A 27,379-nucleotide genomic window follows, 5' to 3' on the forward strand; every position below is an offset into this window, starting at 1 on the left:
TATCACAAGAAGAGAAAACCAAACACCGCATGTTCTCACTCATAGGTGGGAACTGAACAATGAGTTCACTTGGACTTGGGAAGGCGAACATCACACACTGGGGCCTATCATGGGGAGGGAGGAGGGGGGATGGATTGCATTGGGGAGTTATACCTGATATAAATGATGAATTGATGGGTGCTGACGAGTTGATGGGTGCAGCACACCAACATGGCACAGATATACATATGTAACAAACGTGCACGTTATGCATATGTACCCTAGAACTTAAAGTATAATAATAATAAAAAAAAAAGAAAAAAAAAAAACCTGTTCTTCCCTTATAAGGTGTTTTTCAATAACAGCTGTATAGAGAGATATCATTCATATATAAGGTTTTAACATTTTTTTTTTTTAAGACAAGGTTTTACCTTCTGTCACATTGAAAAATCTCCTATATTTTTGAAGATTCTGAGCAATCCATTCACAACCCAGGTTTGGGATTTGCATACTATTGGAGAAACTGCTTCCTAAAGGTAAACACTTCAAGAATTTGAGAAAATTAAAACTAAAACCGAAAACATGAATACAAAGGCACAAAACATTGCCTAACCTTGCAGAAAATTATTTTAAATCCTGATATGCTTGTACAAGAAATAGTTTTTCTTGCAAAACTTTGAGGAATGAATGAACTTTAGAAGGGAAACACCATACATATGAGGATTTTTTTCACTTTAGAGGAATGAGCTAAAAGAGAATATGGTTTAAGATTAAAAAATTATTTTCTTACAATTGCAGAAACTGTAACTAAGCCTTCCCTACTAAGAGCACATTTCTGTAAAATGTGAAAAGTATTGAAATAATCAAAAGAAAATTTTTACACATTGCACAGCACAAGTGGTTTGACTAAAAATGTTTTTTTACAGTCAAAAAAGGATCTGGATATACAATGGGCTAGAAGACATCTTTGGTCTGAGGTGATATGAATCAAGGAGAAAAAACTATGACTTCTCCTTTGTGCAACAGAAAAAACATGTTAGAGGTAGAAGTATTAACAGTTCTATCCTTAAATAAATAATCATAAAAACTTCTTATAAGTCAAATAACTACGATCATCTTTTCATCACAAATCTCTAAAGAATTAATGCTGAAACTGAATTATCAGCCCCTTACCTTTGTGATAAGAATGCGGTATTTTTCTACCAGGTGGTCATTGTTATGACAGCCTGCTAGCAGCTGCCAGACTTCTCCCCGAAGAGCTTCAGGGACACCATTTCTTACTAAGGTTGACAACTGCTTCGGTCTCACATTCAAGTTGAGATGCCTAAAAATAAAGCCATAAATCACAAAAGGAAGATTCCCTAAAGACTGTTACTTTTCTCAAAGTCAATCTAAATGGCTTACAAATACGTGACAAGGTAACAAAGTAATAAAGGGGAAAAAAAAGTGCTTCTGAATTGAAGATAACTATGAGAGATTGGGTGGAAGAAAATAAAAATCCACATACATTCTGAAAACTGCTTCTTAAGTATCTTTAAATTACTTCTCTACTTTAAAAAAAAAAAGCGAAACTGGAAATCACAGATGATGCTCTATGGCTGTGGTTTATGTAAAACAGATGGCCGGGTGCAGTGGCTCATGCCCGTGATCCCAGAAATTTGGGAGGCCGAGGTGGGCGTTATCACCTGAGGTCAGGAGTTCAAGACCAGCCTGGGCAACATGGCAAAACTCCGTCTAAATACAAAAAATTAGCCCATCATGGTGGCACATGCCTGTAATCCCAGGTATTCGAGAGACTGAGGCAGAAGAACTACTTGAACCGGGAGGCGGAGGTTGCAATAAGCCAAAATTGCACCACAGCACTCCAGCCTGGGTGACAGAGCGAGACACCATCTCAAAAAACAAACAAAAAAGAGCAAAATTCCAATCAGTGGACATATAATAAAGAACAAGAACCTAGCTCTACATCAAAATTGACAAGTGGTCAGCGGGGCACGGTGGTAGTTCCACTGCTTTGAGAGGCCAAGGTGGGAAGATTTCTTGAACCCAGGAGTTCGGGACCAGCCTAGGTAATATAGCAAGAACCCTGTCTCTACAGAAAAATAAAAATAAGCTGGCATGATGGTTATATTCGTAGCTACTTGGGAGGCTGTGGCAAGAAGATCGCTTGAGCCTAGGTGTTCAACGCTGCAACAAGAGATCGCACCACCGCACTCCAGCCTGGGTGACAGAGACAGACTCTGTCTAGAAAAAACATAATTGACAAGAATATTGCATATTTATATGTTCTAAGTTAAAATAAAACATCTCAAGTATGTTTCCAACAGTTTTTATGATGCCTTCCTTCAAATAATGATGCTTTTAATAATGAAATAATGAAACTTTTCTGAATGCTTATGGTGGCTAATAACATTTCCACTGAACTACTGTATCACTACAAGTTGCCAAAATCTTTGGACTTCATTTATGTCACCTATAAAATGGAGAAAATTAAACTAGCCTTGACACATTGGTATAAATGTACAAAGTGCTTCTGCATACAGTATTTTATTTGATCTTCAGAACCACCATCTCAGGTAGATGGTAGTATCTCTAGTTTTACAGATGCAGAAAAAATTTCAGGGAGGTCAATTAAATGACTGAAGTAGTCCTCAAATTCTTAAGACTAATGAATGCTCTGTTATAGAGCAGCTGGTTTGTGACTTCAGAGCCACCATTACTGAGTCAATAAAGTAGGATCTTGACATTAAAAAAATGCTGTGACTATCACACATAAGCAGAAGTTACTGATACAAAATAACCACAATCAAATTATAAAAAGGCCTGTGATTTTTCTCAAAATATTCACAGAATCCTATGAGAATTCTGCACAGTACATTTAAAAGTGATTTATTCTGTGACATTGGTACCCTAATGCAAGTGCTATAGACAATTCAATAGTTTTGTCCTTGTTTAGATAAAAATATTATACAAAAGTTGAAGAGTTATGAGCAGAAAGGACAGACATAGTTCTGTTGCTAACTCAATCCCTGGTATGCCATGGCCTGTGGGCCAAACTGGGCCTATCACCTGTTTTCGTAAATAAACTTTTATTGAAACACAGCCACGCTTATTTGTCTAAGTATTGTGTATGATAACTTCTGCACTACAACAGTAGAACTGAGTAGTTGTGACAGACTATTAGCCTGCAAAACCTAAAATATTTATTATTTGGCTCTTTACAGACAAAGTCTGCTAACCTTACTAACTTAATTTACATTGATAAAATTACTTTCAGAATAATTCCATCTCATTGATAATACTAACTTTATCCAACTTAGCAATCTATTTTATAATGACATTAGTTCTCTTATCCATTAAGAGTCATATTAAAATGAACTTGGAGAATTACAGCTCAAAGATACTATTAATACTACCACTAAAATCTAATGTAGAGTTAAATAAACCATCTTTGGGATCAGACTTGACTGTGTTAAAAATTCTGGCTGTGATATTTACTAACTAGAATGCCTTAACCTATGAACCAGTCTCATCTGTAAAAAAACAAATACTTTATAAGGTTGTTAGAGTTGAAATACAGCACATAACAGCACGGTGCCTAAAATATGGTAAATTCATTCATTCTATGTTACTGTAACTACAACCACGGTATCCATTATTTTTAATCTATAATAATTACAAATGGTAATTTTATAGACTTCTATTTTCTAAATGAAGAAACAGACTCAAAAGAGTTAAGTGACTTGTCTAAGACCACACAGCTTAAAAGTAGGAGAGGTAGAATTTGAAACCAGGTCTACCAGGCTTTAAAATTCCATTATTACAATGCTTTTTATCCATAGGACACATATCCATAGAACACATATAATAATGAGAAAAAAATCACAATGTAATGAACTAAAGAAGAGACACTATTATATCATATCTGAAGACATGACTAAAGCAAGCAAAAATAGTTTAAATACCCTGAAAGATAGTAGAGACAGATGGAAACTCAACAAATACACTGGAGGGAATAGGAAGACATGTTAATTAAATGAATAACAAAGCTTGATAACAAAACGAACTCCAGGCTGTTGTATAAGATGCTGATGGGTTCGTGTAATAAAAGCTAACTAGAATCTTAATGCTGTATCTACATGATTTTAAATATGTTATTATGTAACCATATCAAAACTCAATTACATTTCTGTTTTAGAGCAGAAACCTTTTAATACAGATAAAATTCCTGCCAGTAGCATCCCAAACACTCCAAATTCACTGAACTGAAATTATAATTGTAATAAAAGCACCAGAAGTTTTGTCTCCTGGCGTAAAGAAATATCAAAAATATAAGAAAACTATTACTCTGGGGTTTTTTGCAGAGTTCATTTATTAAAACAACTTGTGTAAAGACAAATTGTGCTTTGGTTTGCTTTTTTCTCCTGTACACATTTGACATTTTCTAGTGTGGAGAGTGTTTTGTCAAAAGTGTAAAGCATTGTGAGAGTAATATAAAAGCAGATAATGCCCATTTGTAGTCCTATCCCTGAAGGGCATGACATAATGCTTTAAAATTCTGAGACAGAGTTTACTCTAACAATGCAGTGAAATACTTCAACAGTTAAAATGTCTGAGAAAAATCAAACTCCAAAGTAACGGGCCAATAGGGAGTTTATATGACAACCCTAGTAACCAGAATGTCAGAAATAGAGAAATGTTCAGATCTCTTCCAAGCTCAGCTTTTTTCAGCATATGCTGGCATCCTACTGAAGGAGAAAAGGAAACTGCATAAATGTCTCACCAATCTGACTTACCAGAATATCTGTGGTCATGTTAATAAACACCTAAAGGCAATGGATCCTTTTTGTTTGGTGTTTTTTCTTTTTTTTGTTTTTTGGAGAAAGGGTCTCAACTCTATCACCCAGGCTGGAGTGCAGTGGTGCAATCAAAGCTCACTGCAGCCTCGAACTCCTAGGCTCAAGCAATCCTCCTGCCTCAACCTCCAGAGTAGCTGGAACCACAGGTGCGCGTCATCATGCCCGGTTAACTTTTTCATGTTTTGTAGAGATGGGGTTTCACCAAGTTGCCCAGGCTGGTCTTGACTTCCTGGGGTCAAGCAATCCTCCCGCCTTGAACTCCCAAAAGGCTGAGTTTACAGGTGTGAACCACCACACCCAGCCTGAAGGCAATGTATTCTTTTTAGATAGCCTATTGGATAGTGCTTCTTAACACTGCTGTCAAACCATCTCTTGAGCTGATGATAAATTCCTAATTTTTTTTAAGTGTTAGTAGGAATTTTTTAAGAGTTAGTAATCAATAGAGCAGGTAATATATACTATGCTTATGACACTTTGCTCTGTCATTCTAGATACTTATCACAGATAAGGGAAAAATCCTACCTGCGGTCTCTACCATGGCTCTATGCATTGTGTGAACATCCTCTAAATGGACTGCTGTATATTATCTGAACCACTCAGTGGTTCCTAACCTCTTCAATATAAAAGATACTTTTCTTATTTATTCTGTACATGAATTCCACGTTTGGATAAATATTTTCTCCAGCAATGAGAACTTATTAGGTTCCTGATATTCTGAAAATTGATTTCAGTTCTCTACTACTACTCATACAAATCTCTAAAACAGATCACAGAATGCAAACCTGGAGCTTAGGTTTCTACTATTGGTTCCAAAATTGAATATTATAGTTAGGTAAGATTCTCTACCCATAAAATGAGAATTGCAGATAAAAACTATCCTAACATAACTTACCATTTTGACAACAGTTCTCCCCATGTTTCAAGAATTTTTTCTGCACATTCTTTGGATACATCACCAGATCCACTCAGGAGAGGTTCATCATTATCTATAATAAACAAAACACACAAAAACAGTAACAGGGGTGGCTATGCTAGCCACAACACTGGAATGTTTAAGAGTCAAATTTGAAAGATTTTACTGGGAGCATAAAGTCATAATTTCTCTCTTTTAGTATTTATGGATAAGTACAAAGAAAATAAAAATGGTTCTAGGTAAAATGCTGTAACCTCTTTAATTCTCTTTTGTTTTCCACATAGGTCCATATTATGTCAATCTCAAAAAAAAAAAAGGAGCTATTTAATTATAAAACTATAGGATTCAAAATATGGTATTTTCTCTCATTTTCTAAAGCAAACAGCTTTATGCATGAAAATATGTAAGTCTTATTTAAAACATTTAAAAAGTTTCAAACTACCTAAGTATCCAACAATGGGAGTACAGAATGGTTGAAGAAATTATAATATATGTATAAAATGCAATTGCGTGTTGACATTTATGTTTATATAATGATGATATGGTTTGGCTCTGTGTCCCCACCCAAATCTCATCTTGAACTGTAGTTCCCATAATCCCACGTGTCATGGGAAGGACCCGAAGGGAGGTAACTGAATCTTGGGGGTGGTTTCCCCATGCTGTTCTCATGACAGTGAGTTCTCATGAGATCTGATGTGTAAGCAGCTGGCATTTCCCCTGCTGTCACTCATTCTTCTTTCCTGCTGCTATGTGAAGAAGGACATGTTTGCTTCCCCTTCTGCCATGATTCTAAGTTTCCTGAGGCCTCCCCAGCCCTGCAGAATCAATTAAACCTCTTTTGTTTATGAATTTTGCAGTGAGCTGAGATTGCACCACAGAACTCCAGCTTGGGCAACAGAGCAAGACTCCGTCTCAAAAAAAAAAAGAAAAAAGTAAACCTCTTTTCTTTTTTTTTTTTTTTTTTTTTTTGAGGCGGAGTCTCGCTCTGTCGCCTGGACTGGAGTGCAGTGGCCGGATCTCAGCTCACTGCAAGCTCCGCCTCCTGGGTTTACGCCATTCTCCTGCCTCAGCCTCCCGCGTAGCTGGGACTACAGGCACCTGCCACCTCGCCCGGCTAGTTTTTGTATTTTTAGTAGAGACGGGGTTTCACCGTGTTAGCCAGGATGGTCTCGATCTCCTGACCTCGTGATCCGCCCGTCTCGGCCTCCCAAAGTGCTGGGATTACAGGCTTGAGCCACCGCGCCCGGCCCTGTAAACCTCTTTTCTATATAAGTTACTCAGTCTCGGTTGGGTATGTCTTTATCAGCAGTATGAGAATGGACTAATACAACTGACATGGCAAAATATAGTATAAAATGAAAATATAAAGAGCTAATATTCATTATGATCTAATCTATGTTATAAAATAGAAAACAGATCAGTATAAACTATACCAAACACTAACAATTGCTCCCTCTGAGTGACAAAGTTATGATTGGTATTTTTCTCTGCTATTTTATGTTTTTATGACTTTCTAAATTTTCTAAAATGGGAAATACTAATTTATAAAAGAAAGCACAAAAATACTTTAAAAGGCCAAATTAAATCATTTCTAATTTAATTCAATTAAGGAAAGTAAATTCAAGTCAGAAGTTAGAGATTATAAGATACAAAGACAGTGAAAAAAGTGACACTGATTAAGGCATTAGAGGAACTAAAAAGCATAATGAAAGCAGAGAATAAACATGGACTAAGATATCTACTTAATCCTTTTATTGGACACTTGGGGAGTTTTTAACTTTTTGCTACAAACGGAATCAGGATGAATATATCTCACTGCTTTCATCGGGTATATGCCCAGAAACTGACTTTCTCAGTTTTAAAAAGAAAGCATATTTTTAAGAATACTGAAAATTTCCGACAAACTGACTTCCAAAATGTTCTACCAATTTACAATTCCACTAACTGGGTTACAACAGTACTTGTTTCCATGGATCTTTACCAATGCTCTTTCTAGATTTTGTTTATTTTTTAGCTTAACTTGCCTAAACAAACTCTGGCTCTTTACACCTCTAATGACTACATGTTGAATCTGCATCCCCAACAGAGACAACAATTATCTGAAAGCACTTCAGAAATCTGTGATACTTCTTATTGAACTTCTTTATATTATAATGCTTTGGACATCATCATCAGTTTCGCTGGTGAGACACAGAAGATGACAGACAGAATGTGAGAGATCTTCTGTATATGGATGAATAAGGTAAAGTAGAGAAAAGGCTAGGCCGGGCACAGTGGCTCACGCCTGTAATCCCAGCACTTTGGGAGGCCAAGGTGGGTGGATCATCTGAGGTCAGGAGTTTGAGACAAGCCTGGCCAACCTGGTGAAACCCCATCTCTACTAAAAATATAAAAATTAGCTAGGCGTGGTGTGGCCACCTGTAATCTCAGCTACTCAGGAGGCTGAGGCAGGAGAATCACTTGAACCCAGGAGGCAGAGGTTGCAGTAAGCCAAGATTGTGCCATTGTACTCCAGTCTGGGTGACACAGTGAGACTCCATCTCAAAAAAGAAAGAAAGGCTCAAGGGCACTAAGGTAAATGTCCCCAACTTCACTATCTTGCCAGACTGGCCCTACTTTCTAAACTCTCAAGTAATTTTCTATTTATTAAAACACCAATATACTAAATACAACTCTTTGGGGAAAGGTGGCTATGAAAAACACACTAAAATTTAGAAGGGATGATAATTTCTTCAAAAATATTAGACAAACTTTATCTTACAAAATTCTCTTTCACATTTTGGATACTTTCAATAAAACCGGGTAGTAGTAGTTTAAAATCTGTGTTAAGAACCCATCTGCCTAAGGGATAGACATCTCAGTTTCAGAATGATGCTTCTAAACATGTCCCCTTTATAATTGCTGGGTTTCTGCCAAATGTCTTATGGGTAAGAAGCCTCTCGAGAGAAATGTAATCATTTCTTCCCTGGAAGCAAACAAATCGCAGCAGGAATGGTTTTTCTGGTTTGTACATTGGGTTAGGGAGAATTAAAAGAGAGCATAGCTACTTAGTTTTCTTTAGTCCCAGTTCTCCTGTTATTAACTCTTCACTATAAAAAATGAATCCTAGGGGGTTACTCATACTGCCAATATTTACTGAGCACCTACTGCATACCAAATGTTGTGGTATACACTAGGGAACATGAGGCAAAAGCAGAAACACTCTTTTCCTTCACAGAGCTTATGTTCTAGTGTTCCATGATTTCCCCCAAGGGGTACACACTGCCATTAGTTCTTATCTCTCCCTATTTAAGAACTATCAGTAGAGGCCTTCTAAACTCACTAAAATTTTATTTTTAAAAAAGGTATGTCTGCTATAAATTAAAACTTGATGTCAGTCCTGAGGAACCTTTAGTTGGGCCCAGATTTCTTTGTAACCAACAGATAGTCCTCAAAATCTATGGTATGAAGATTTGAGCATTCTGATTTCATAATAGTGTCTTTCTCAATTTTTGTGTTTTTTTGTTTGTTTTTATTGCTGAGTGTTAAGAGAGGAAAGTTATGTAAACTTTTACCCACTCTGTCATCTTAACCACTGTTGACCTAGAAGAGAAACTGCAAACCTATTATACAACAGACCATTTCAAACAGTGGGAACAATCCACCTTTCCCAGATATAACATATCACTTAAATTGGCTCTTCAGGTGGACTCTGAATTGCATCTCTGACATCAAAAACAATACATGTGTTTTTTCCGTACTTCAAAATGCTTTATGTGAACTAAATGCAAGAGATGATGATAGACTACAGCTATGACTGTGGACTCACAGACCTAGATCCAAATCCTGACTCTGCCAATTTGTAGTTGTGTCACCTTGGGCAAATTCACTTTTCTGAGATTCTACTTTTTTTCTTTTGAGACAGAATTTTGCTCTTGTTGCCCAGGCTGGAGTGCAACAGCACAACCTTGGCTCACTGCACCCTCCACCTCCTGGGTACAATCAACTCTCCTGCCTCAGCCTCCCAAGTAGCTGGGATTACAGGCATGCGCTACCAAGCCCAGCTAATGTTTTGTATTTAGTAGAGACAAGGTTTCACTATGTTGGCCAGACTGGTCTCAAACTCCTGACCTCCAGTGATCCTCCCACTTCAGCCTCCCAAGGTGCTGGGATTAGAGCCGTGAGCCACCGTGTCTGGCCAGATTCCATTTATTTATGTGCAAAGTTAGGTTAACAATAAATCCTATTTTTCAGGATTATCGTGAGGATTATATAAATAAAGCACCTGCTTACTACATATTAAGCACTTAGTAATTGGTGACCATTAGTATTACTAATATATGATGCTAAATTGATTAATTATAAGGGCAGTGAGAGTTATAGCAAACAGTAGGTTTTGGAAACTCAGTGCTCACTCTAAACATGAAGAAAGTCAGTGATCACTCTAAACTTGAAGAAAGTACATATAATCATGGATATACATTTCATTTAACCCAATCGATAATTCTTGTCATCTCCATGCTTTTGTTAATGCAATTTTTTTTTTTTTTAATTTTAGTAGAGACGGGGTTTCATCATGTTAGCCAGGATGATCTCGATCTCCTGACATCGTGATCCGCCTGTCTTGGCCTCCCAAAGTGCTGGGATTACAGGCTTGAGCCACCGCGCCCGGCCAGTTAATGCAATTTTTTAACGAGAAAAAAACTCCACTGATGCCTACTAGATTCTGCTTGCACTTAAAAGTCCCAACTGAAAAACTACTCTTTATGATGCCCCACAACATTCCCCACAATGAAAACCTAATTCTCCTCTATTAATTTCTAGAATATTTCCTGTGAGCTTCTAGAAACATGGCTCACATGACCTTATATTGTAATCAGGTTTTCTTCCATTAAATTTGTAGCCCCAGTACTAAGTTAGAAATTAGAAAATGACTCTCAAACATTCATGTTTCCTGTGGCCCCCTTTCTTCATGCCTTACTAAAAGGTATTACATCTTTTAATAGAGAATGACAGATTAATTCAATAGATTTAGCCAGAAAAAATAAAAAGAAACAAAGAACCAGTGGATTCTTAATGTTTATCAGTGTAAAAACACAGTAATATGTAAACATATATATTTATAAATACATTTGGGGACCAGGTGCGGTGGCTCAAGCCTGTAATCCCAGCACTTTGGGAGGCCAAGGTGGGCAAATCACGAGGTCAGGAGATTGAGACGATCCTGGCTAACATGGTGAAACCCTGTCTCCACTAAAAAAGACGAAAAACTAGCCAGGCGAGGTGGCAGGCACCTGTAGTCCCAGCTACTCGGGAGGCTGAGACAGGAGAATGGCGTAAACCCAGGAGGCGGAGCTTGCAGTGAGCCAAGAACGCGCCACTGCACTCCAGCCTGGGTGACAGAGCGAGACTCCGTCTCAAAAATAAAAATAAAAAATAAAATAAAAAATACATATTTGGTAAAAAGGGTCATGTGTGCAAGCCACATTTTGGCAAAGTCAATTTGTTCCCACAAAATGAATGTGTTGAGATAGGAACACTTCTTTAGGTGTGAGCTGTGTCAAACTTGTTCTTAAAAAAATGTACTAATATACCAAGCTAGCACTGCACTGATTGTTTAAAAGAAGCGAATTATATATCTCATTTTTCCCACTGGGTTACAAGTATCTTAAAGAAAACTCGATGTTAATCATTTCTAAATCTTTCACAGCTACTTACATATAGTAAACTCTCATAAGAAATTCCATTAAATGAATTACAAATGCCGTATCACATTATCAATCCCCTGATACAATTTTAATAGTTTGCAGGGTCCTCCACCCCCAAAAATAAATTAAACTCTCCCTATAGTTTACCTTCCTCTTCATCATCTTCTGGAGGAGAAGGTATCACTGAACTCTGCGATCCAGACTGTGGCAGGCGAACTGAAGGACTGGCTGTAGTTTTCCTCCTCTCTCTTTCTGATTCACTTTCCAAGCACACAACTTCATATAAAGTGTCAGTATTATTCTTTCTCTCCTTTTGCTTTATCTTGAGGAAGAAAAAATATTATTTATTAAGCAGTAAAATTCTTTATGTTTTTAATTAATTGCAGTGTTTTAAATGTTTTTAATTGCAGTGATCTTGGCTCACTGCAATCACCTCTGATTTCATACAGGATGTGAAAATAAATGATTTTTTAAAATATCTACATTAAAAGTACTTTTTAAAATAGAAAAGCATACATTTAGATCTTAAAATCCTTAGGAAAATAGGGCATTTACCGAGCAGTACTCTAGTTCTGCAATTTGTCTTCAAACCATATTGTCAAATATCCAACTACCAATGTTTAGCCAGTTGACACTGTCAACTAAAGAGCTAACAGTTCTGTATCTCCCAAATTAGTTAAGGCATCCTTAAAGGTTTCCTATACAAAACTATATAGAAAAAGTGTTTTAAATTATTCTAAAACATAAACGTTAAGACTAAGAAAATTCTCTTACTTCTAATGTTCCAGTGTTTTAGCCCCACTCCTTTTGCTTGAAACAGTCTAGAGAACTTTTTCTTCAACTGAAAACTACAACTTGGAGTGGAGGTGAGGTCAGGGGGAGATTGAATGGCAGAGAACACATCAACAGTAACCACAAGAATTTTGAGTACTCGAATTGATTGTATTTTGGTTTTATTCTGAGGCAAACATATAATTTAAACTGACCTAAATTAAAAATTTAAACCAGGAATATAAAACTTTACGCTACAATATGTATTGTAAGTAAGTACATTAACATTCTATATTACATGTAAGTAAGTACATTAACATTCTTCCTTCCATACAAGGAGGAGAAAAAAGTAGCACGAAATATAGGGAAGAATAAAAAGGGAGAGCTATAGGAAAAGGTACAGAGAAAACTAGAAAGGTGGCTATACAAAAATATATATATACACATACTAAAGTAAAAACACAGAAAGGGAGATGGGGGAATAAGATGTTCATTAGCTATAGAAATATCAGCCAGAGCAGATTTTTATCATTGCAATGTTCATTTGGGTTCTTAAAAAAAAATTATCCCTATCATGGAAGCAAGGCCAAGATAGTGGCAACATGCTCTTTCAATATCATCCTGAAGCACTGTTTAATACAGAAGTCGGTAAACTTTTCTATAAAGGGCCAAACAGTAAACATTTTACGCTATATGAGTCAGTTGTCTCTATTGCAACTACTCAACTCTGCCATTATAGTGCAAAAGCAGCCACAGACAGTAAGTGAGTGAGTTTGCCTGTGTTCCAATAGAACTTTATTTACAAAAGCAAGTGACAGGCCAGGTGGACCTACAGGGTATAGTTTGCCAACTTTGGTTTAACATGTCCACCCAAGGATTACTTAATTTTCTAGATGAATATGCCATTTTGATTTAGCTACTGACTATTAAGGACTCAGACTCTGAAGTTACATGTTAACGTATAGATTTGTGTCCAGGAGATATGCAAATGATTTCTGTCCAAGAGAAAACATACCCCAAAGGTTACCTATAGGACATTAACCAGTTTGATTTCTAACCTAGTAATCTTATTGTAACATTCTTTTTTTGAAAGGAAGGACCATGTAAATACAAGTTCCTCACTCAGTTTTGCTACCTTTCTGGTTCTCTCATTAATTAATACACTGAATTAGAATATTTGATACATGTTCATTCCAAATTGATAATTATGATTTTTAACTCTTGAAAATTATACTTTAATAAGAAACAGAATTTAAAATTTTTGTTGTGTTTTATACATTGCTCTTTGAAACATCAGACAATTGGTATCCTAAACAGTTCAAAGATCAGCAATAGCTCTTTTTTGTTTTTTTGTTTTTTGAGATGGAGTCTCTGTCGCCAGGGCTGGAGAGCAGTGGTGCCATCTCGGCTCACTGCAACCTCGGCCTCCTGGGTTCAAGGACATTCTCCTGTCTCAGCCTTCCAAATAGCTGGGATTACAGGCGCCCGCCACTACACCCAGCTAGTTTTTTGTATTTTTAGTACAGACGTGGTTTCACCATGTTGGCCATGATTCACCCGCCTTGGCCTCCCAAAGTGCAGGGATCACAGCCATGAGCCACCATGCCCAGTGAGCAATAGCTCTCTATCTTAAAAATAAACAAACCAACATGGTCCAGTTAGAAACTCTTCTGCATGTCACAATGACCAAAGGACATGCTGCCTTTTGAAGTCGGATAAATACAGTCAATTACCAGACCAAACTTGTCTTTTTTTTCGTTTGTTTTTCTTTTTTTTGAGACGCAATCTCGCTCTATCACCCAAGCTGGAGTGCAGTGGTGCGATCTTGGCTTGCTGCAACCTCCGCCTCTCAGGTTCAAGCAATTCTCCTGCCTCAGCCTCCTGAGTACGTGGGACTACAGGTGTGTGCCACCACACCTGGCTAATTTTTTGTATTTTTAGTAGAGACGGGTTTCACCGTGTTAGCTGGAATGGTCTCCCATCTCTTAACCTCATGATCCGCCTACCTCAGCCTCCCAAAGTGCTGGGATTACAGGTGTGAGCCACCGTACCCGGCTTACCGCACCAAACTTGTAAGTCAAGAACTCTAACAATGAAAAATATTAACTGTTGAAGCTGGGTAATAGTACATCGGGATTCATTATACTATTTTATAATTTCTGCATATGTTTGATTTTTCTATAGTAAAAAGCTTTTTGAATTATATATGTTAAAGACAAAACTTTTAAATATTAAATTATACATATAATTTAAACATACGTTTTAAATTATATATAAAATTTAAATAAGTTTTTAAATTATCTATTTATGAAATACATGTTATAAATATATAAAATAATTAAAAGCACTCAGATGAGACCAAAAAAAAAGGGTAGATTTGAATAAATGGAAAGACATCCCATGTTCCTGGATATGACTCAACATCAAAAAGATATCAATTTTCCCCAATAAAAACATCAGTAGTGGCCAGGCGTGATGGCTCATCCCTGTAATCCCAATACTTTGGGAGGCTGTGCATTTTGGGAGGCCGAGGTGGGCAGATCACTTGAGCCCAGGCGTTTGAGATCAGCCTGGACAACAAAGGCAAAAGCCCATCTCTTCCAAAATATATATATATACACACACAAAAACTTAGCCAGGTGTGGTGGCACGCACCTGTAGTCCCAGGTATTCAGGAGGCTGACACAGGAGGATCACTTGAGCCTGGGAGGCAGAGGCTGCAGTGAGCTGAGTTTGTTCCACTGTACTCCAGCCTGTGTAGTAGAGCAAGACTCAGTCTTGGCGAAAAAAAAAAAAAAAGCCAGGCTCAGTCGCTCACACTTGTAATCCCAGCACTTTGGGAGGCCTAGGCAAGTGGATTACTTGAGGCCAGGAGTTCAAACATGGCGAAAGCCCGTCTGTACTAAAAATACAAAAAATTAGCTGGGCCTGGCAGCACATGCCTGTAATCCCAGCTACTCTGGAGGCTGAGACAAGAGAATCGCTTGAACCTGGGAGGAGGAGGCTGCAGTGAGCCAGGATCGTGTCACTGCACTCTACAGCGAGACTCTGTCTCAAAAAAAAAAAAAAAACCCACAAACAAATGAAAAACAGTAGTAGTTTTTTTTCCAGAGCCAGACAAGTTGAACATAAAGTTTATATGAAAAATGAACAAGTAAGAAAATCCAGGAAAACCCACAAAAAGGAGTATTTGAGGAGGGAAGGTGCACCTACCAGATATTAAAACATATTATAAGGTCTACACATTGCCAGGTGTGGTGGCTCACACCTGTAATCCCAGTACTTTAGGAGGCTGAGATGGGTGGATCACCTGAGGTCAGGAGTTCAAGACCAGACTAACCAACATGGTAAAACCCCATTTCTATTAAAAATACAAAAAATCAGCCAGGCATGGTGGTGTACCCCTATAATCCCAGCTACTCGGGAGGCTGAGGTGGGGGAATTGCTTGAACCTGGGAGGTGGAGGCTGCAGTGAGCCAAGATCATGCCACTGCACTCCAGTCTGGGTGACAGAGTGAGACCCCATCTCAAAATAAATAAATAAATAAATAAATAAATAAATAAATAAATAAATAAAGTCTACATAATTATGACTGTGTGATTCTAATGCAAGACTAGTGGAACAGAATATAAATACCAGAAAGAGGTCCAAACACACATGGAAATTTCATATATAAGTGTAGCATTTCAAATCACTGGGTAGAAAAGTTAATAGTTTTTAATGAATGGTGTTGGAACAAGAGAATAGCCATTTGGAAAAAGATTAAATCAAATCCACACTTTATGCTATATACCAGAGTACATCAGAATAAAATACTAATGAATCAGAAATATAAAAGTAGTAAAATGAAACCATATAAGTAATAGGAGAGTAACAGAAGAGTGTATTCTTTTTGTAACTTGGGAGTTAGGAAAGCCTTTCTAACTATGATCCCAAATCCAGAAAGGTTTAAAAGAAAATATTGATAAATTCAAGTACATAAAAAGAAACTGCATAACAAACCCAAAAAGAATCACCATGATGTAAGTTAAAAGTGACAAACTGGGAGGAATATCATTATCTCAAAGGGTTAATCTCTTGAATATACAAAGAGGTTCTGAAAATAAAGACAAAAAAGACCAAAATCAAAGAGAAAAGTGAAAAATGAACAAAAGATATGAATAGAAAATTCACAGAAAAATCACCTTTATACATTAAAAAGGCAGAGGATGAAGTAAAACTACTCTTAGACACCACTGCCTCATTGATCAGATCCTTAAGTTTGACAACACACTTGACAAGTCTGTAGAGAGACAGGTGTTCTCATACCCTGTCCATGGTTACACCCTCTATAGAAGGGAATTTGGCAAATCACAATATCATATATACATTCACCTTATGTGTCAGTGATTACACTAATAGAGTCTATTCTAAGATGCACTTTCATAAAATCAAAATAACACATACATAACATTCCACATTGCAACATTATTTCGAATAGCAAACGACTGCAAGCCAGTCCAAGTGTCCGTCAATAGCGGACTGGTTGGACAGTACTAAATAGCCATTAAAATGGAAATGAGGAAATCTCTAAGTACTGATGTGGAATGATCCCCAGGATATATTAAGTTTAAAAAGCAATGTATATTTTTATTTTAGAAGGAAGTTAAAAATATATAGAATTTTATCTTCACAAAAATAAAATCGGGATAATAAACCATAAACCATAATAATTGTTATCTATGGGTATGGGGGTAAGGAGATATAAATGGAAGCAGATTTCATTCAAGTATACATTTCTACATAATTATGACATTTGTAAGTATTTTACATATTCAAAAAAATTAAAAGAAAAAAAAAATCCCAAGCCCCTAAACTAAAATAAATGGAAACAAATGAACCTAATTATATGTCAAATGGTAACAGAACCACAATAAAAAAATTATTCCCAGTGATTTTTAAATAGCAACCATTTTATAATCTTACTGAAACACATTCAAAGGACAAAAAGAAGTTCTATAAAATCTTAAATTTCATCCAATAATTCTATTTTTAACTGCAATACTTTTTTGTTTTGTTTTTCTTTCTTTCTTTCTTTTTGAGATGGAGTTTCACTCTTTCTTTCTTTTTGAGATGGAGTTTCACTCTTGTTGCCCAGGCTGGAGTGCAACAGCGCGATCCCGGCTCACTGCAATTTCTGCCTCCCAGGTTCAAGCGATTCTCCTGCCTCAGCCTCCTGAGTAGCTGGGATTACCGATGTGTACCACCACAACCAGCTAATTTTGTATTTTCAATAGAGACGGGGTTTTGCCATGTTGGTCAGGCTGGTCTTGAACTCCTGACCTCAGGTGATCCACCTGCCTCAGCCTCCCAAAGTGCTGCGATTACAGGCATGAGCCACCGTGCCTGGCTGACTTTTTTAGATTTTGATGAAGATAAGGCAAATAAATTATTTACTGTTACTGTAAATAAAATATATGCATATATTTTAAAAAGAAGAAAATCCTGTACTATCAAATTATTATTGAAAACGTGAATGAACTCAACTGATTCAGGCAAGTATCACCAATGGATACTAAAAATATTAGTTAATTAGGTATTGACTGGGCATAGTGGCTCATGCCTGTATGTCAACACTTTGGGAGGTTGAGGTGGGAGTATCATTTGAACTCCAGTTTGAGACCAGCCTGGGCAACATGGTGAAACTCCATCTCTCCAAAAAATTAAAAAATTAGCCAGCCATAGTGGTGCACCTTGATGCCAGCTACTTGGGAGGTTGATGCAGGAGGACCACTTGAGCCCAGGAGGTCAAGGTTGTAGCGAGCCGTGCTTTTGACACTGCACTCCAGGCTGGGCGACAAAGTGAAGGAAAAAAAACAAAAAAGACTTTGTTGAGGAACAGGATATTTGGAAGCTGCCGAAGTGTCACCCCCAAAGATTACTTGCTAAATGTCAAGAAAAACCCTGTTTTACAAAGGAGAGATCCAGTGGTCACTACCTTAATTAAGTGATCACCCTTCCCATCAGAAATACTGGAACAACCTAATATCACACACCTCTCAATTTAGCAATGGAGTAGAAAGCATTTGGTATTTTCATCTTGAGAGGTATAGTTGTGTGCCACACACATACACTCTCAGCAAATTAAAATAAGAGGCCCGGGTATCCAGTTACAATTACACTCTCAGCAAATTAAAATAAGAGGCCCGGGTATCCAGTTACAATTATACTAATTATCTGTACAACCTTGGCCATACTGAGTCCTTCAGATATCAGCTTCTTCATTTATAAAACAGTAATTTTATGAAAGATTTTAATACCCTTAGAGTTTAATTGGCAATAAAAATTACATTATTCTATAGTTCTAAGAATGTTTAATTGGTCTTCTGTTCGCCTTATGTCACTACTGGAAAATCTATTCATTAGATCATTTTCTTGCTCTTTTAGTAAGTAATATAAGAAAATTTAAGTCTAAAAAAGCAATCCTCTTGTCTCTACTAATTTTTAGTTTCTTCTCTAATATGATGCTATCTTAATATAACAATCTCACAGATGGGAAGGCTTCCAGGATAAAAAGGAGTTGCTGAGTCACCAGATAATTTTAGTGAAAGGAAAAAGAATCAATTTTTAAACACATGTCTTAAAACACATTTACATATTGTTTTCCTACACTGGCAGCAAAAAAACAGAAATCCTGTAAGTTGTATATTCTTAAAATTTGCTCCATATCACTGTTTCCTTTTCAGTCTAAGGAGAACTGAAAATGGTTAAAATTTTAAGTTATGCTTAATTTCAGTAAATCCTAAAAATACTCTTAGAGATGAAAGGACAAAAGTAGCATGTTTCTCTGGAGAGTGTCCTGGCTGAGACTTTTAAAAGGCTTAGATACATATTTTGTTCATATAACATCCCATAAAATCTACTGCTAAATATCTTTGGATCTCAGTTTCCTCGTCTATAAAGTGAAAATACTAGTTATCCTCACTGAATCACTGTCAAAACTACATCAGATTTTAAAAAGTGAAGTAGCCAAGACAGTGATGGTCACAGTTGAACGTCAATTACTTTTTAATGCCATGAATGTAAAAGAGGGAATAAATAAATTTAGTTTATTAAGACAGCGAAAAGTTGTTCAAATTCTTCCCATTCTACCTCTCCTTTCCCACTCCCTAGCACTCCCCCTAAACCCCTCCACAAACACAAAGACTTATCCCAATAAGGAGAAAAATAAAAGATCATCATCAGGAATTTCCTGCTCTTCCCCCAGCTTCCACATACACACTTCTGCTTTTTGCAAAGAAAATGTGAAAATATGGCTTAAGTTTAGTTTATAGCCTTAACAAAGAGTCCAGAGCAGTCTCTTAGGCTGCATCTCAGGTATGTTTTTGGCTAGTTTACCCTGTCAAGTCATTTTCTAGCCTAACTAAAAAAAAATTAAGAAGTTATTAATAGAAGTTATGTTATTATTTGAATAACATACTGTATGAGAATATTTTTAAAGTTTTACATTGAATTAACATGCAGCTCTGATTATGGTTGCTAAAAATAAAAAATAAATTTTAAAAAATAAAACTAAATAAATGTTTCCATAGAAAGATATATTCTTCTACACTCAACCACAAAACCTTGTAAACCCATGCAGCCTTTCATTCCAAGGTTGTATACCATTATATGTCAAAGGAAATGCAAGATCAGGGGAACCTTATTTATGTTCACTAAAATGAGATTAAAGGGTTAGAATGCTAATTAAACAGAGCTTTTTTTTTTTTTTTTTTTTTTTGAGATGGAGTCTTGCTCTGTCGCCCAGGGTGGACTGCAGGGGATCTCAGCTCACTGCAAGCTCCGCCTCCCGGGTTTACGCCATTCTCCTGCCTCAGCCTCCCGAGTAGCTGGGACTACAGGTGCCCGCCACCTCGCCCGGCTCATTTTTTTTTTTTGTATTTTTTAGTAGAGACGGGGTTTCACCACATTAGCCAGGATGGTCTCTATCTCCTGACCTCATGATCTGCCCGCCTCGGCTGCCCAAAGTGCTGGGATTACAGGCTTGAGCCACCTCGCCTGGCCTAACAGAGCTATTTTTACATAAAACTTTTTACTAAAAAGTATTATACGACTATTCTCAGGCTAGTAAGTAAAAAATATATATACATATACACATAAATATAATAAAAAATATGTATACAACTAATTTGTATTTATCATCTAGAAACTTTTTTTTTTTTTGATGGAGTTTTGCTTGTTGCCCAGGCTGGAGTGCGATGGCATGATCTCGGCTCACTGCAACCTCTACCTCTTGGGTTCAAGCAATTCTCCTGCCTCAGCCTCCCAAGTAGCTGGGATTACAGGCGTGTGCCACCAGGCCTGGCTAATTTTGTATTTTTGGTAGAGACGGGATTTCTCCATGTTGGTCAGGCTGGTCTCGAACTCCCAACCTCAGGTGATCCGCCCAAAGGGATCCTTTGGGATCCTTGGCCTCCCGAAGGCTGGGATTACAGCCATTTAGAAACTTTTAAAGATCATTCTCTCTTAATCTCTAAATTTTCAAAGTTATAAACTGGTTTAATTTCTGATGCATTCTTTTCCCAGGGCTCGCCCTCCATCTAAATCATCAATGCTGTTCTGATTTCAAGACTTAGCGCTTTTTTATTAATTTGGTATCCCACAGAGGTTGTATAATTCTTCTCAAGATAACAGCAAATGTATAGGGAAAACTTGCTATGTATTGGGAACTATTCTAAGCATGTTGTACAGTTTTTCACTTAATGCCACAATAACATTATGAGGAAGATTCTTTTATGCTGACAATTTACAATTTAGTAAACTGAGACTCAGAGAGTTGAGGGAACTTGCTCAAAGTTAACAAGCTAGCAGAAAAATCCATGTGCTATGACTTCAAATTCAAGTTCTAGATGATGATCCCGTGCTAATAATCCTCCACTCCTACTACAATGAAGAGCTGGAAGAACAGTGCTGGAACTCAGGCTTACTTTCTGTCTCTTAGGACAACACTGCAAAGAAGTGTCTATGCCTGCTCTGCTTATTTCTTTTTTCTAAATATACCCAATAGGGCTAACTTGGGTACACTAGAGTCAAAATTCTTGCTATCAAAATAAAAAAATGTATATGGAAAAGTATATTCAAGTAAGTTCCACATACAACATTTTCATTTTATATTATAGAAAACAGAAGTTGCATGTAAATAAAATCAATTCAACATATATTTATTGAGAATTACTTGGCATAAATCAATGAGTAAGACAGATTAAGAATCTCTCCTTAGTGGAGGACTCTAATACGCAAAGCAGATAATAAACAATATAAAAGTATGTTACATGGCATATCAGTATGTAAAAGTTCTGGCTAAAAAAATGAAAACTAGGGCTAGGCATGGTGGCTCCCACCTGTAATCCCATCACTTTGGGAGGCCGAGGCAGGCGGATCACGAGGTCAGGAGTTCGAGACCAGCCTGGACAACATAGTGAAACCCCATCTCTACTAAATAAAAAATAAGGTCAGGTGCGGTGGCTCAAGCCTGTAATCCCAGCACTTCGGCTTTTACTGAGTAAAACTTTGGCTTTTATTGAGTAAAACAAGGCTGGAGGGTTTGATGCAGTAAAGTGGTAAGATCTGACCTTAAGCTACTATTATGTTGAAAAGAAATCATGAGGGAACAAAGATAGAAACAGTGTGATGGGTAAAGAGGCTACTGCTAGGCCAGGTGTGGTGGCTCATGCATTGTAATCCCAGCACTTTGGGAGGCTGAGGTAGGCAGACTTCTTGAGCCCAGGAAGTCAAGACCAGGCTGGGCAACATGGCAAAACCCCATCAATATTTTCAAAAAGAAAAAAAAAAGGCTATTGTTATAAATGATGACTCAGATGAGGATTACCGTACTCTAGCTGGTGAGAAGTGATCAGATGGAGATGAGATAATGAATCTTTTTGGACATGTTAAGTTTAAGATGTCCTGAAAACTAAGAGAAAGAGGAGCTTTAACGAAAAGAAAGTAACCATCTATAGCAAATGCTACAGACAGGTCAAGATGAGGACTCAGATTAGCAGTTTAAATCAGTGGTGACCTTGATATCTTCCAAGGAGTTTTGCTACAAAGGAAAGTAAAAAATGGAAGCAGTAGGTGGTAGAATAACTGGGGGCCAGGCTGGGTGTGGTGGCTCAAGCCTGTAATCACAGCACTTTGGGAGGCCGAGATGGGCGGATCACGAGGTCAGGAGATCGAGACCATCCACACGGTGAAACCCTGTCTCTACTAAAAAATACAAAAAATTAGCCGGGCGAGGTGGTGGGTGCCTGTAGTCCCAGCTACTCGGGAGGCTGAGGCAGGAGAATGGCGTGAACCAGGGAGGCGGAGCTTGCAGTGAGCTGAGATCCGGCCACTGCACTCCAGCCTGGGCGACAGAGTGAGACTCTGCTTCAAAAAAAAAGAATAACTGGGGGCCAAAAAAGAGTAAAAGAATGGAACAGAGATTTTAGCTGCTACCCACCCACAGGAAAGACAAAGTATGAAGTTTAACTTTGATCAAGTTAACTGCACGATTTAAAGAAAAATCAAGACTCTTCAGAAGACAGTAACAGAATACAGTCTCTACAATGTATCACTTAAGATGTTTAGCATGTAATCCAAAATTACAAAGAAACAAAAATGTGCATCATCATACATGAAAATTAGCAGGCAAAATTCTAAAGTGGCTGCACTGTTAATTATGCTTAAGGACTTAAAAGAAAATCTGCTCAGTATAAAAGAACAAATAGGAAATCAAGAGAAAACAGAGATAAAAAAAGAACCACATAGACATTTTAAAAACAAAAAATACAGAAAATGTTTTAAAAATTCATTGAATGACTAACAGATTAGAAGTTGATAAAAATCAGCGAACTTTAAGACATATTAATAGAAAGTATCCCATCTGAAGAAAACACAGAAAAAAGACTGGGAAAAAACAGAGCCTCAGAGATATCAAAAGCTCTAAATATAGATAATTACAATCCCAGAATCAAAGAGAAGAGAGATGGGCAGAAAAAAAAGTTTAAGAAATAATGGGCCAGATTTCCCCAAATCTAGTTAATAAAAAAAAATTAAAAAAGCATAAATTTAAAAATGCAAGAACCCCAACAAATCCCAAGCAGGATAAACCGAAAGAAAACTATACCTAATCATGTCACAGTTAAACATCTGAAAACCAAAGATAAATAATCTTAAAAACAGCAAGAAGAAAATGACACATTATACCTAGAGGAACAGTAACATAAATGAACGCTGACTTCTCATCAAAAACAATGGAAGGGCTGGCTGCGCAAGGTGGCTCACATCTATAATCTCAGGTCTTTGGAAGGTCGAGGTGGGCAGATCACCTGAGGTGAGGAGTTCAAGACCAACCTGGCCAACATGGTGAAACCCTATCTCTACTAAAAACACACACACACAAAAATTAGCCAGGCATGCTGGCACCCACTTGTAGTCCCAGCTACTCTGGAGGTTGAGGCAGGAAAATCACTTGAACCCAGGAGGCAGAGGTTGCAGTGAGCCAAGATTGCACCACTGCACTCCAGCCTGGGTGGTGACAGAGCAAGACTTTGTCTCAAAAACAAACAAACAAACAAACAAAGAACAACAATAAAAATGAAAGCCGGAAGAATAGGAATGACATCTTTAAAGAAAAAAAAAGTCAACCAGAATCCTATCCAGTGAAAATATCCTACTGGGATGAAAGCCAAAAAAAGACATTTTCACCTAGAGAAGTTAAAGAGAATACATCTTTAGCAGATCTACACTAAAAGAAATGCTGTTCTTCGCGTTGAAAGAAAATGAGACCAAATGGAAATGTGGATCTTTGGGAAGAAACGAAGAGCAATGAAAATAATAAACAGGTGGGAAAATATGAAAAATGTAATTTTTCTTCTTAATATATTTAAAATACATGACTGTTTAAAGATCTGAGAGCTTAGAAATCAGTCTCAGAAGTGATTTCTCCCTTCTTATTCCCCCTTCTATATTAACAGAAAAGTACAGTACCTGTTTTAGTTTCAAAAAGAAATTTTCAGTAGTACTACGTTTGCTGAAGGGCCAGAATAATCTTTCATTAGGTGAGCAAACGCGGACTTTTGTCTCCAGGAGAAATCGAACAGGCTCCTGTACTTCTGTTATTACCAAATCTACAGCTGTGGTCATAAACAGGACTTTATCTAAACAAAGAAAGAGAGAGGCTGAAGAGGTAAATCAGAAACACAAATGTATTTGCTCATAAGATTCCGTAAAAGCTATTTCATTATAAACTTTCAAGATACCTTAAGTATCAACTAAACATGTAAAATAATTAGACAAATAACTGGTTTCAAAAAAAAATTCCACACTGAGAAGTATTTTAAAGTAACTGACAGTAGTATATACCGTAAAACTTTTAAAACTGTACTGTCATCGGGAGACCAACGCAGGCAGATCACCAGAGCCCATGAGACCAGCCTGGCCAACACGGTGAAACATTGTCTCTACTAAAAATACAAAAATTAGCCAGATGTGGTGGCGCATGCCTGCAGTCCCAGCTACTTGGGAGGCTGAGGTAGGAAAATCACTTAAACCTGGGAAGTAGAGGCCACAGTGAGTCAAGACTGCGCCACAGCATTCCAGCCTGGGTGACAGAGTGAGACTCTGTCTCAAAAAACCAAAACCAACCAAACAAAAAAAACCCCACTGTCCTGTCAGATTTTTCTGCACAAGTGGCATATGACTTCTTTATGGCACCCTCATCAACACTGAGACTTGTCAAGTTTTAAACTTGGTTAACAATGGTATTTGAATGGTCTGCTTATATCCTTTAACTATTTATTTATAGTGCTATTAATAACAAAAAATTGAAGGGGGGAAATGCTCAATAAGAGGCATTTATTAAGCAAATTACATTTTCAGAATGGGATAATATGCAGCTATTAAATGTCATTCAAAGAGCATATGAAGTATCTTCCAGATACTTTATGCATAGAGTATTTGAAAAGCTACACAAGAAACTGCTAACAGTGATTCCTTTGGGACGGAGCCGTGGGGACTGTGGTAGACTCATTTTTCCCTATAAATCCTATGAAATGTTTAACCATTTATTGCATGGATTACCTCTGTACAAAAATAAAACCTAGAAGTCTGTAAGTAAATAAGCGTATAAATAGAAAGAAAAAAAAGAAAGAAGGGAAGGAAAAAATGAAAAAACGGATGGAAAAGTGGGAAAAAGTGATACTTTGCTTATAGATCAAATTTAATAATAAACTGAAGAACTATTCAAATTCTTTGGTTTCACCACAATTAGGTAAACACTGGATATTGGTTAAAGAAGTGGTCCTTAGTTTTGCGTATCTTCTTGAGACTAAAATTTCTGTTCGTGATGTCAACAAATAGTATCACCTTTAGGAGTTTCTTCATTTACAACTTGAAAATGTGGGGATTTTGGATTCCAGCTCCCAGTAATAACATAGGACTTTCCATCTGAACTTTTCCCCATAGATTCCTAGAAAAAATGAGTAAAGATAAACCTGAATGCCAAAGTGAGTGAACAACAGTTAACCCCCATCTTGCTGCCTTTAAAAACCAGAAGCTGCAAAAATATAAGAATATGGAAGAGGATCAGATAAGTGAATGTGAATGATTACATTTATGGTAAAAAATGTGGCAATTATTTATGCAACTGTCCTGAAGTTATATGTAAATGCTTATGAAACATATCAAATTGTATACACGTTAAGAAAATCCACAACCTAAATCTGATGCTGGATTCTTCTTTCAAGTGAATTATCACCATATAATTTTTAGTTCTGAAAATAAAGATTTTCAGATAATGGGAATAATACTAATAACTCCTACTATTATTGGTAAGGATACATGACAGTCTATAAATAATTCTTCAATAAATTTTCTCTTTTGATTATCACATCAACCGTACTCAAATATTTAAACAAGAATTTTATCATAGGCGGGGTGCGGTGGGTCAAGCCTGTAATCCCAGCACTTTGGGAGACTGAGATCGTCGGGTCACGAGGTCAGGAGATCGAGACCATCCTGGCTAACCCGGTGAAACCCTGTCTCTACTAAAAAATACAAAAAACTAGCCGGGCGAGGTGGCGGGCGCCTGTAGTCCCAGCTACTCGGGAGGCTGAGGCAGGAGAATGGTGTAAACCCGGGTGGCGGAACTTGCAGTGAGCTGAGATCTGGCCACTGCACTCCAGCCTGGGTGACACAGCGAGACTCCGTTTCAACAACAACAACAAAAAAAAAAAAATCACCACACAGTTAACAGGCCAAGGCTTATCCAAAGTCAGACCTGTAAATAGCTAGTTAGGAAAAAGGAAGTTATCTTATCTTTGTATATTGTTTTATAGCTTACAAGATCACCTTCATAAACATGTTTTAACATTAGATTGAGACGAGAAAAAATGAAACAACCTTTACTGAGGAAATAGTATGTAACTTTCTAGTAAAAATAAATTCTTACCAAATCTAATAAGTGCATGTCACTATTTCGTACATCTTTTCCTGGACTAATGAGAAGACCAAAACACCTGTAAAAAAAGAACTGACATAAATTTAAGAAAAAAGATAACACAAAAGAACGTTTAAATTAGGTCACTTTAAAAACAAATTCTTGCTGATAGAAAAGAGGACACATTAGAATTGTCAATACATTTGTGTTGCTAAAATAATAATCCTTGCTTCAAGATAAGCTAATTCTGTTTGCCTTTTATTACCACATACTTGAAGAGAGTATATTAGCTGATGATTTCTAGTAGCGATTTCAAAGTAATGAAGCACTGATTTCAGTAAACAAAATAATATCCTAGGGAACAAAATGCTTTGAAAATACATTTTTTAATACAGTGTAAAACTACACCATTAGATTGATAAAAGTCAAAATTTATATTTAAGCTAAACTTACTAAAAATGCTTACCTTTCAATGGCAAGTTCTTTATTAGTTGTTTGCTGCACATAGATGACAATCTTCTTATCAATTCCTTGGCGTAGTTTAAAGCACTGTCTGTCCTTATCTTTGGGAACTGCACTGTAGACCAACATGTTTCATTAATTTTGCAAAGCATTTTCTTGTCACATACTAGAATCATTTTTTAAACAAAGACCTCAAATCTCTGATTCTTTTCTGTGCCTGGTTTGCAAATAATAACAAAAAAGAAAAAA

General features: G+C 37.0%; 1 protein-coding gene across 8 annotated transcripts in view; it reads right to left on the bottom strand.

Moving 5' to 3' along the window:
* The window catches only part of RABGAP1 (RAB GTPase activating protein 1), a 190,437-nt gene that overhangs the window by 96,171 nt on the left and 66,887 nt on the right, over positions 1-27,379 (bottom strand). For all 8 annotated transcript variants that reach the window (XM_023217197.1, XM_023217195.1, XM_023217193.1 and 5 more), the window contains 7 exons: positions 27,135-27,245; positions 26,681-26,747; positions 25,597-25,699; positions 24,220-24,389; positions 11,586-11,760; positions 5,731-5,824; positions 1,153-1,303 (listed from right to left, as the gene is read on the bottom strand). In XM_023217197.1, coding sequence (XP_023072965.1) covers positions 1,153-1,303; positions 5,731-5,824; positions 11,586-11,760; positions 24,220-24,389; positions 25,597-25,699; positions 26,681-26,747; positions 27,135-27,245 — 871 coding nt within the window. The remainder of the gene's footprint in view (positions 1-1,152; positions 1,304-5,730; positions 5,825-11,585; positions 11,761-24,219; positions 24,390-25,596; positions 25,700-26,680; positions 26,748-27,134; positions 27,246-27,379) is intronic.

This window comes from Piliocolobus tephrosceles, chromosome 14, assembly GCF_002776525.5.
Source record: "Piliocolobus tephrosceles isolate RC106 chromosome 14, ASM277652v3, whole genome shotgun sequence".
NCBI lineage: Eukaryota > Metazoa > Chordata > Mammalia > Primates > Cercopithecidae > Piliocolobus > Piliocolobus tephrosceles.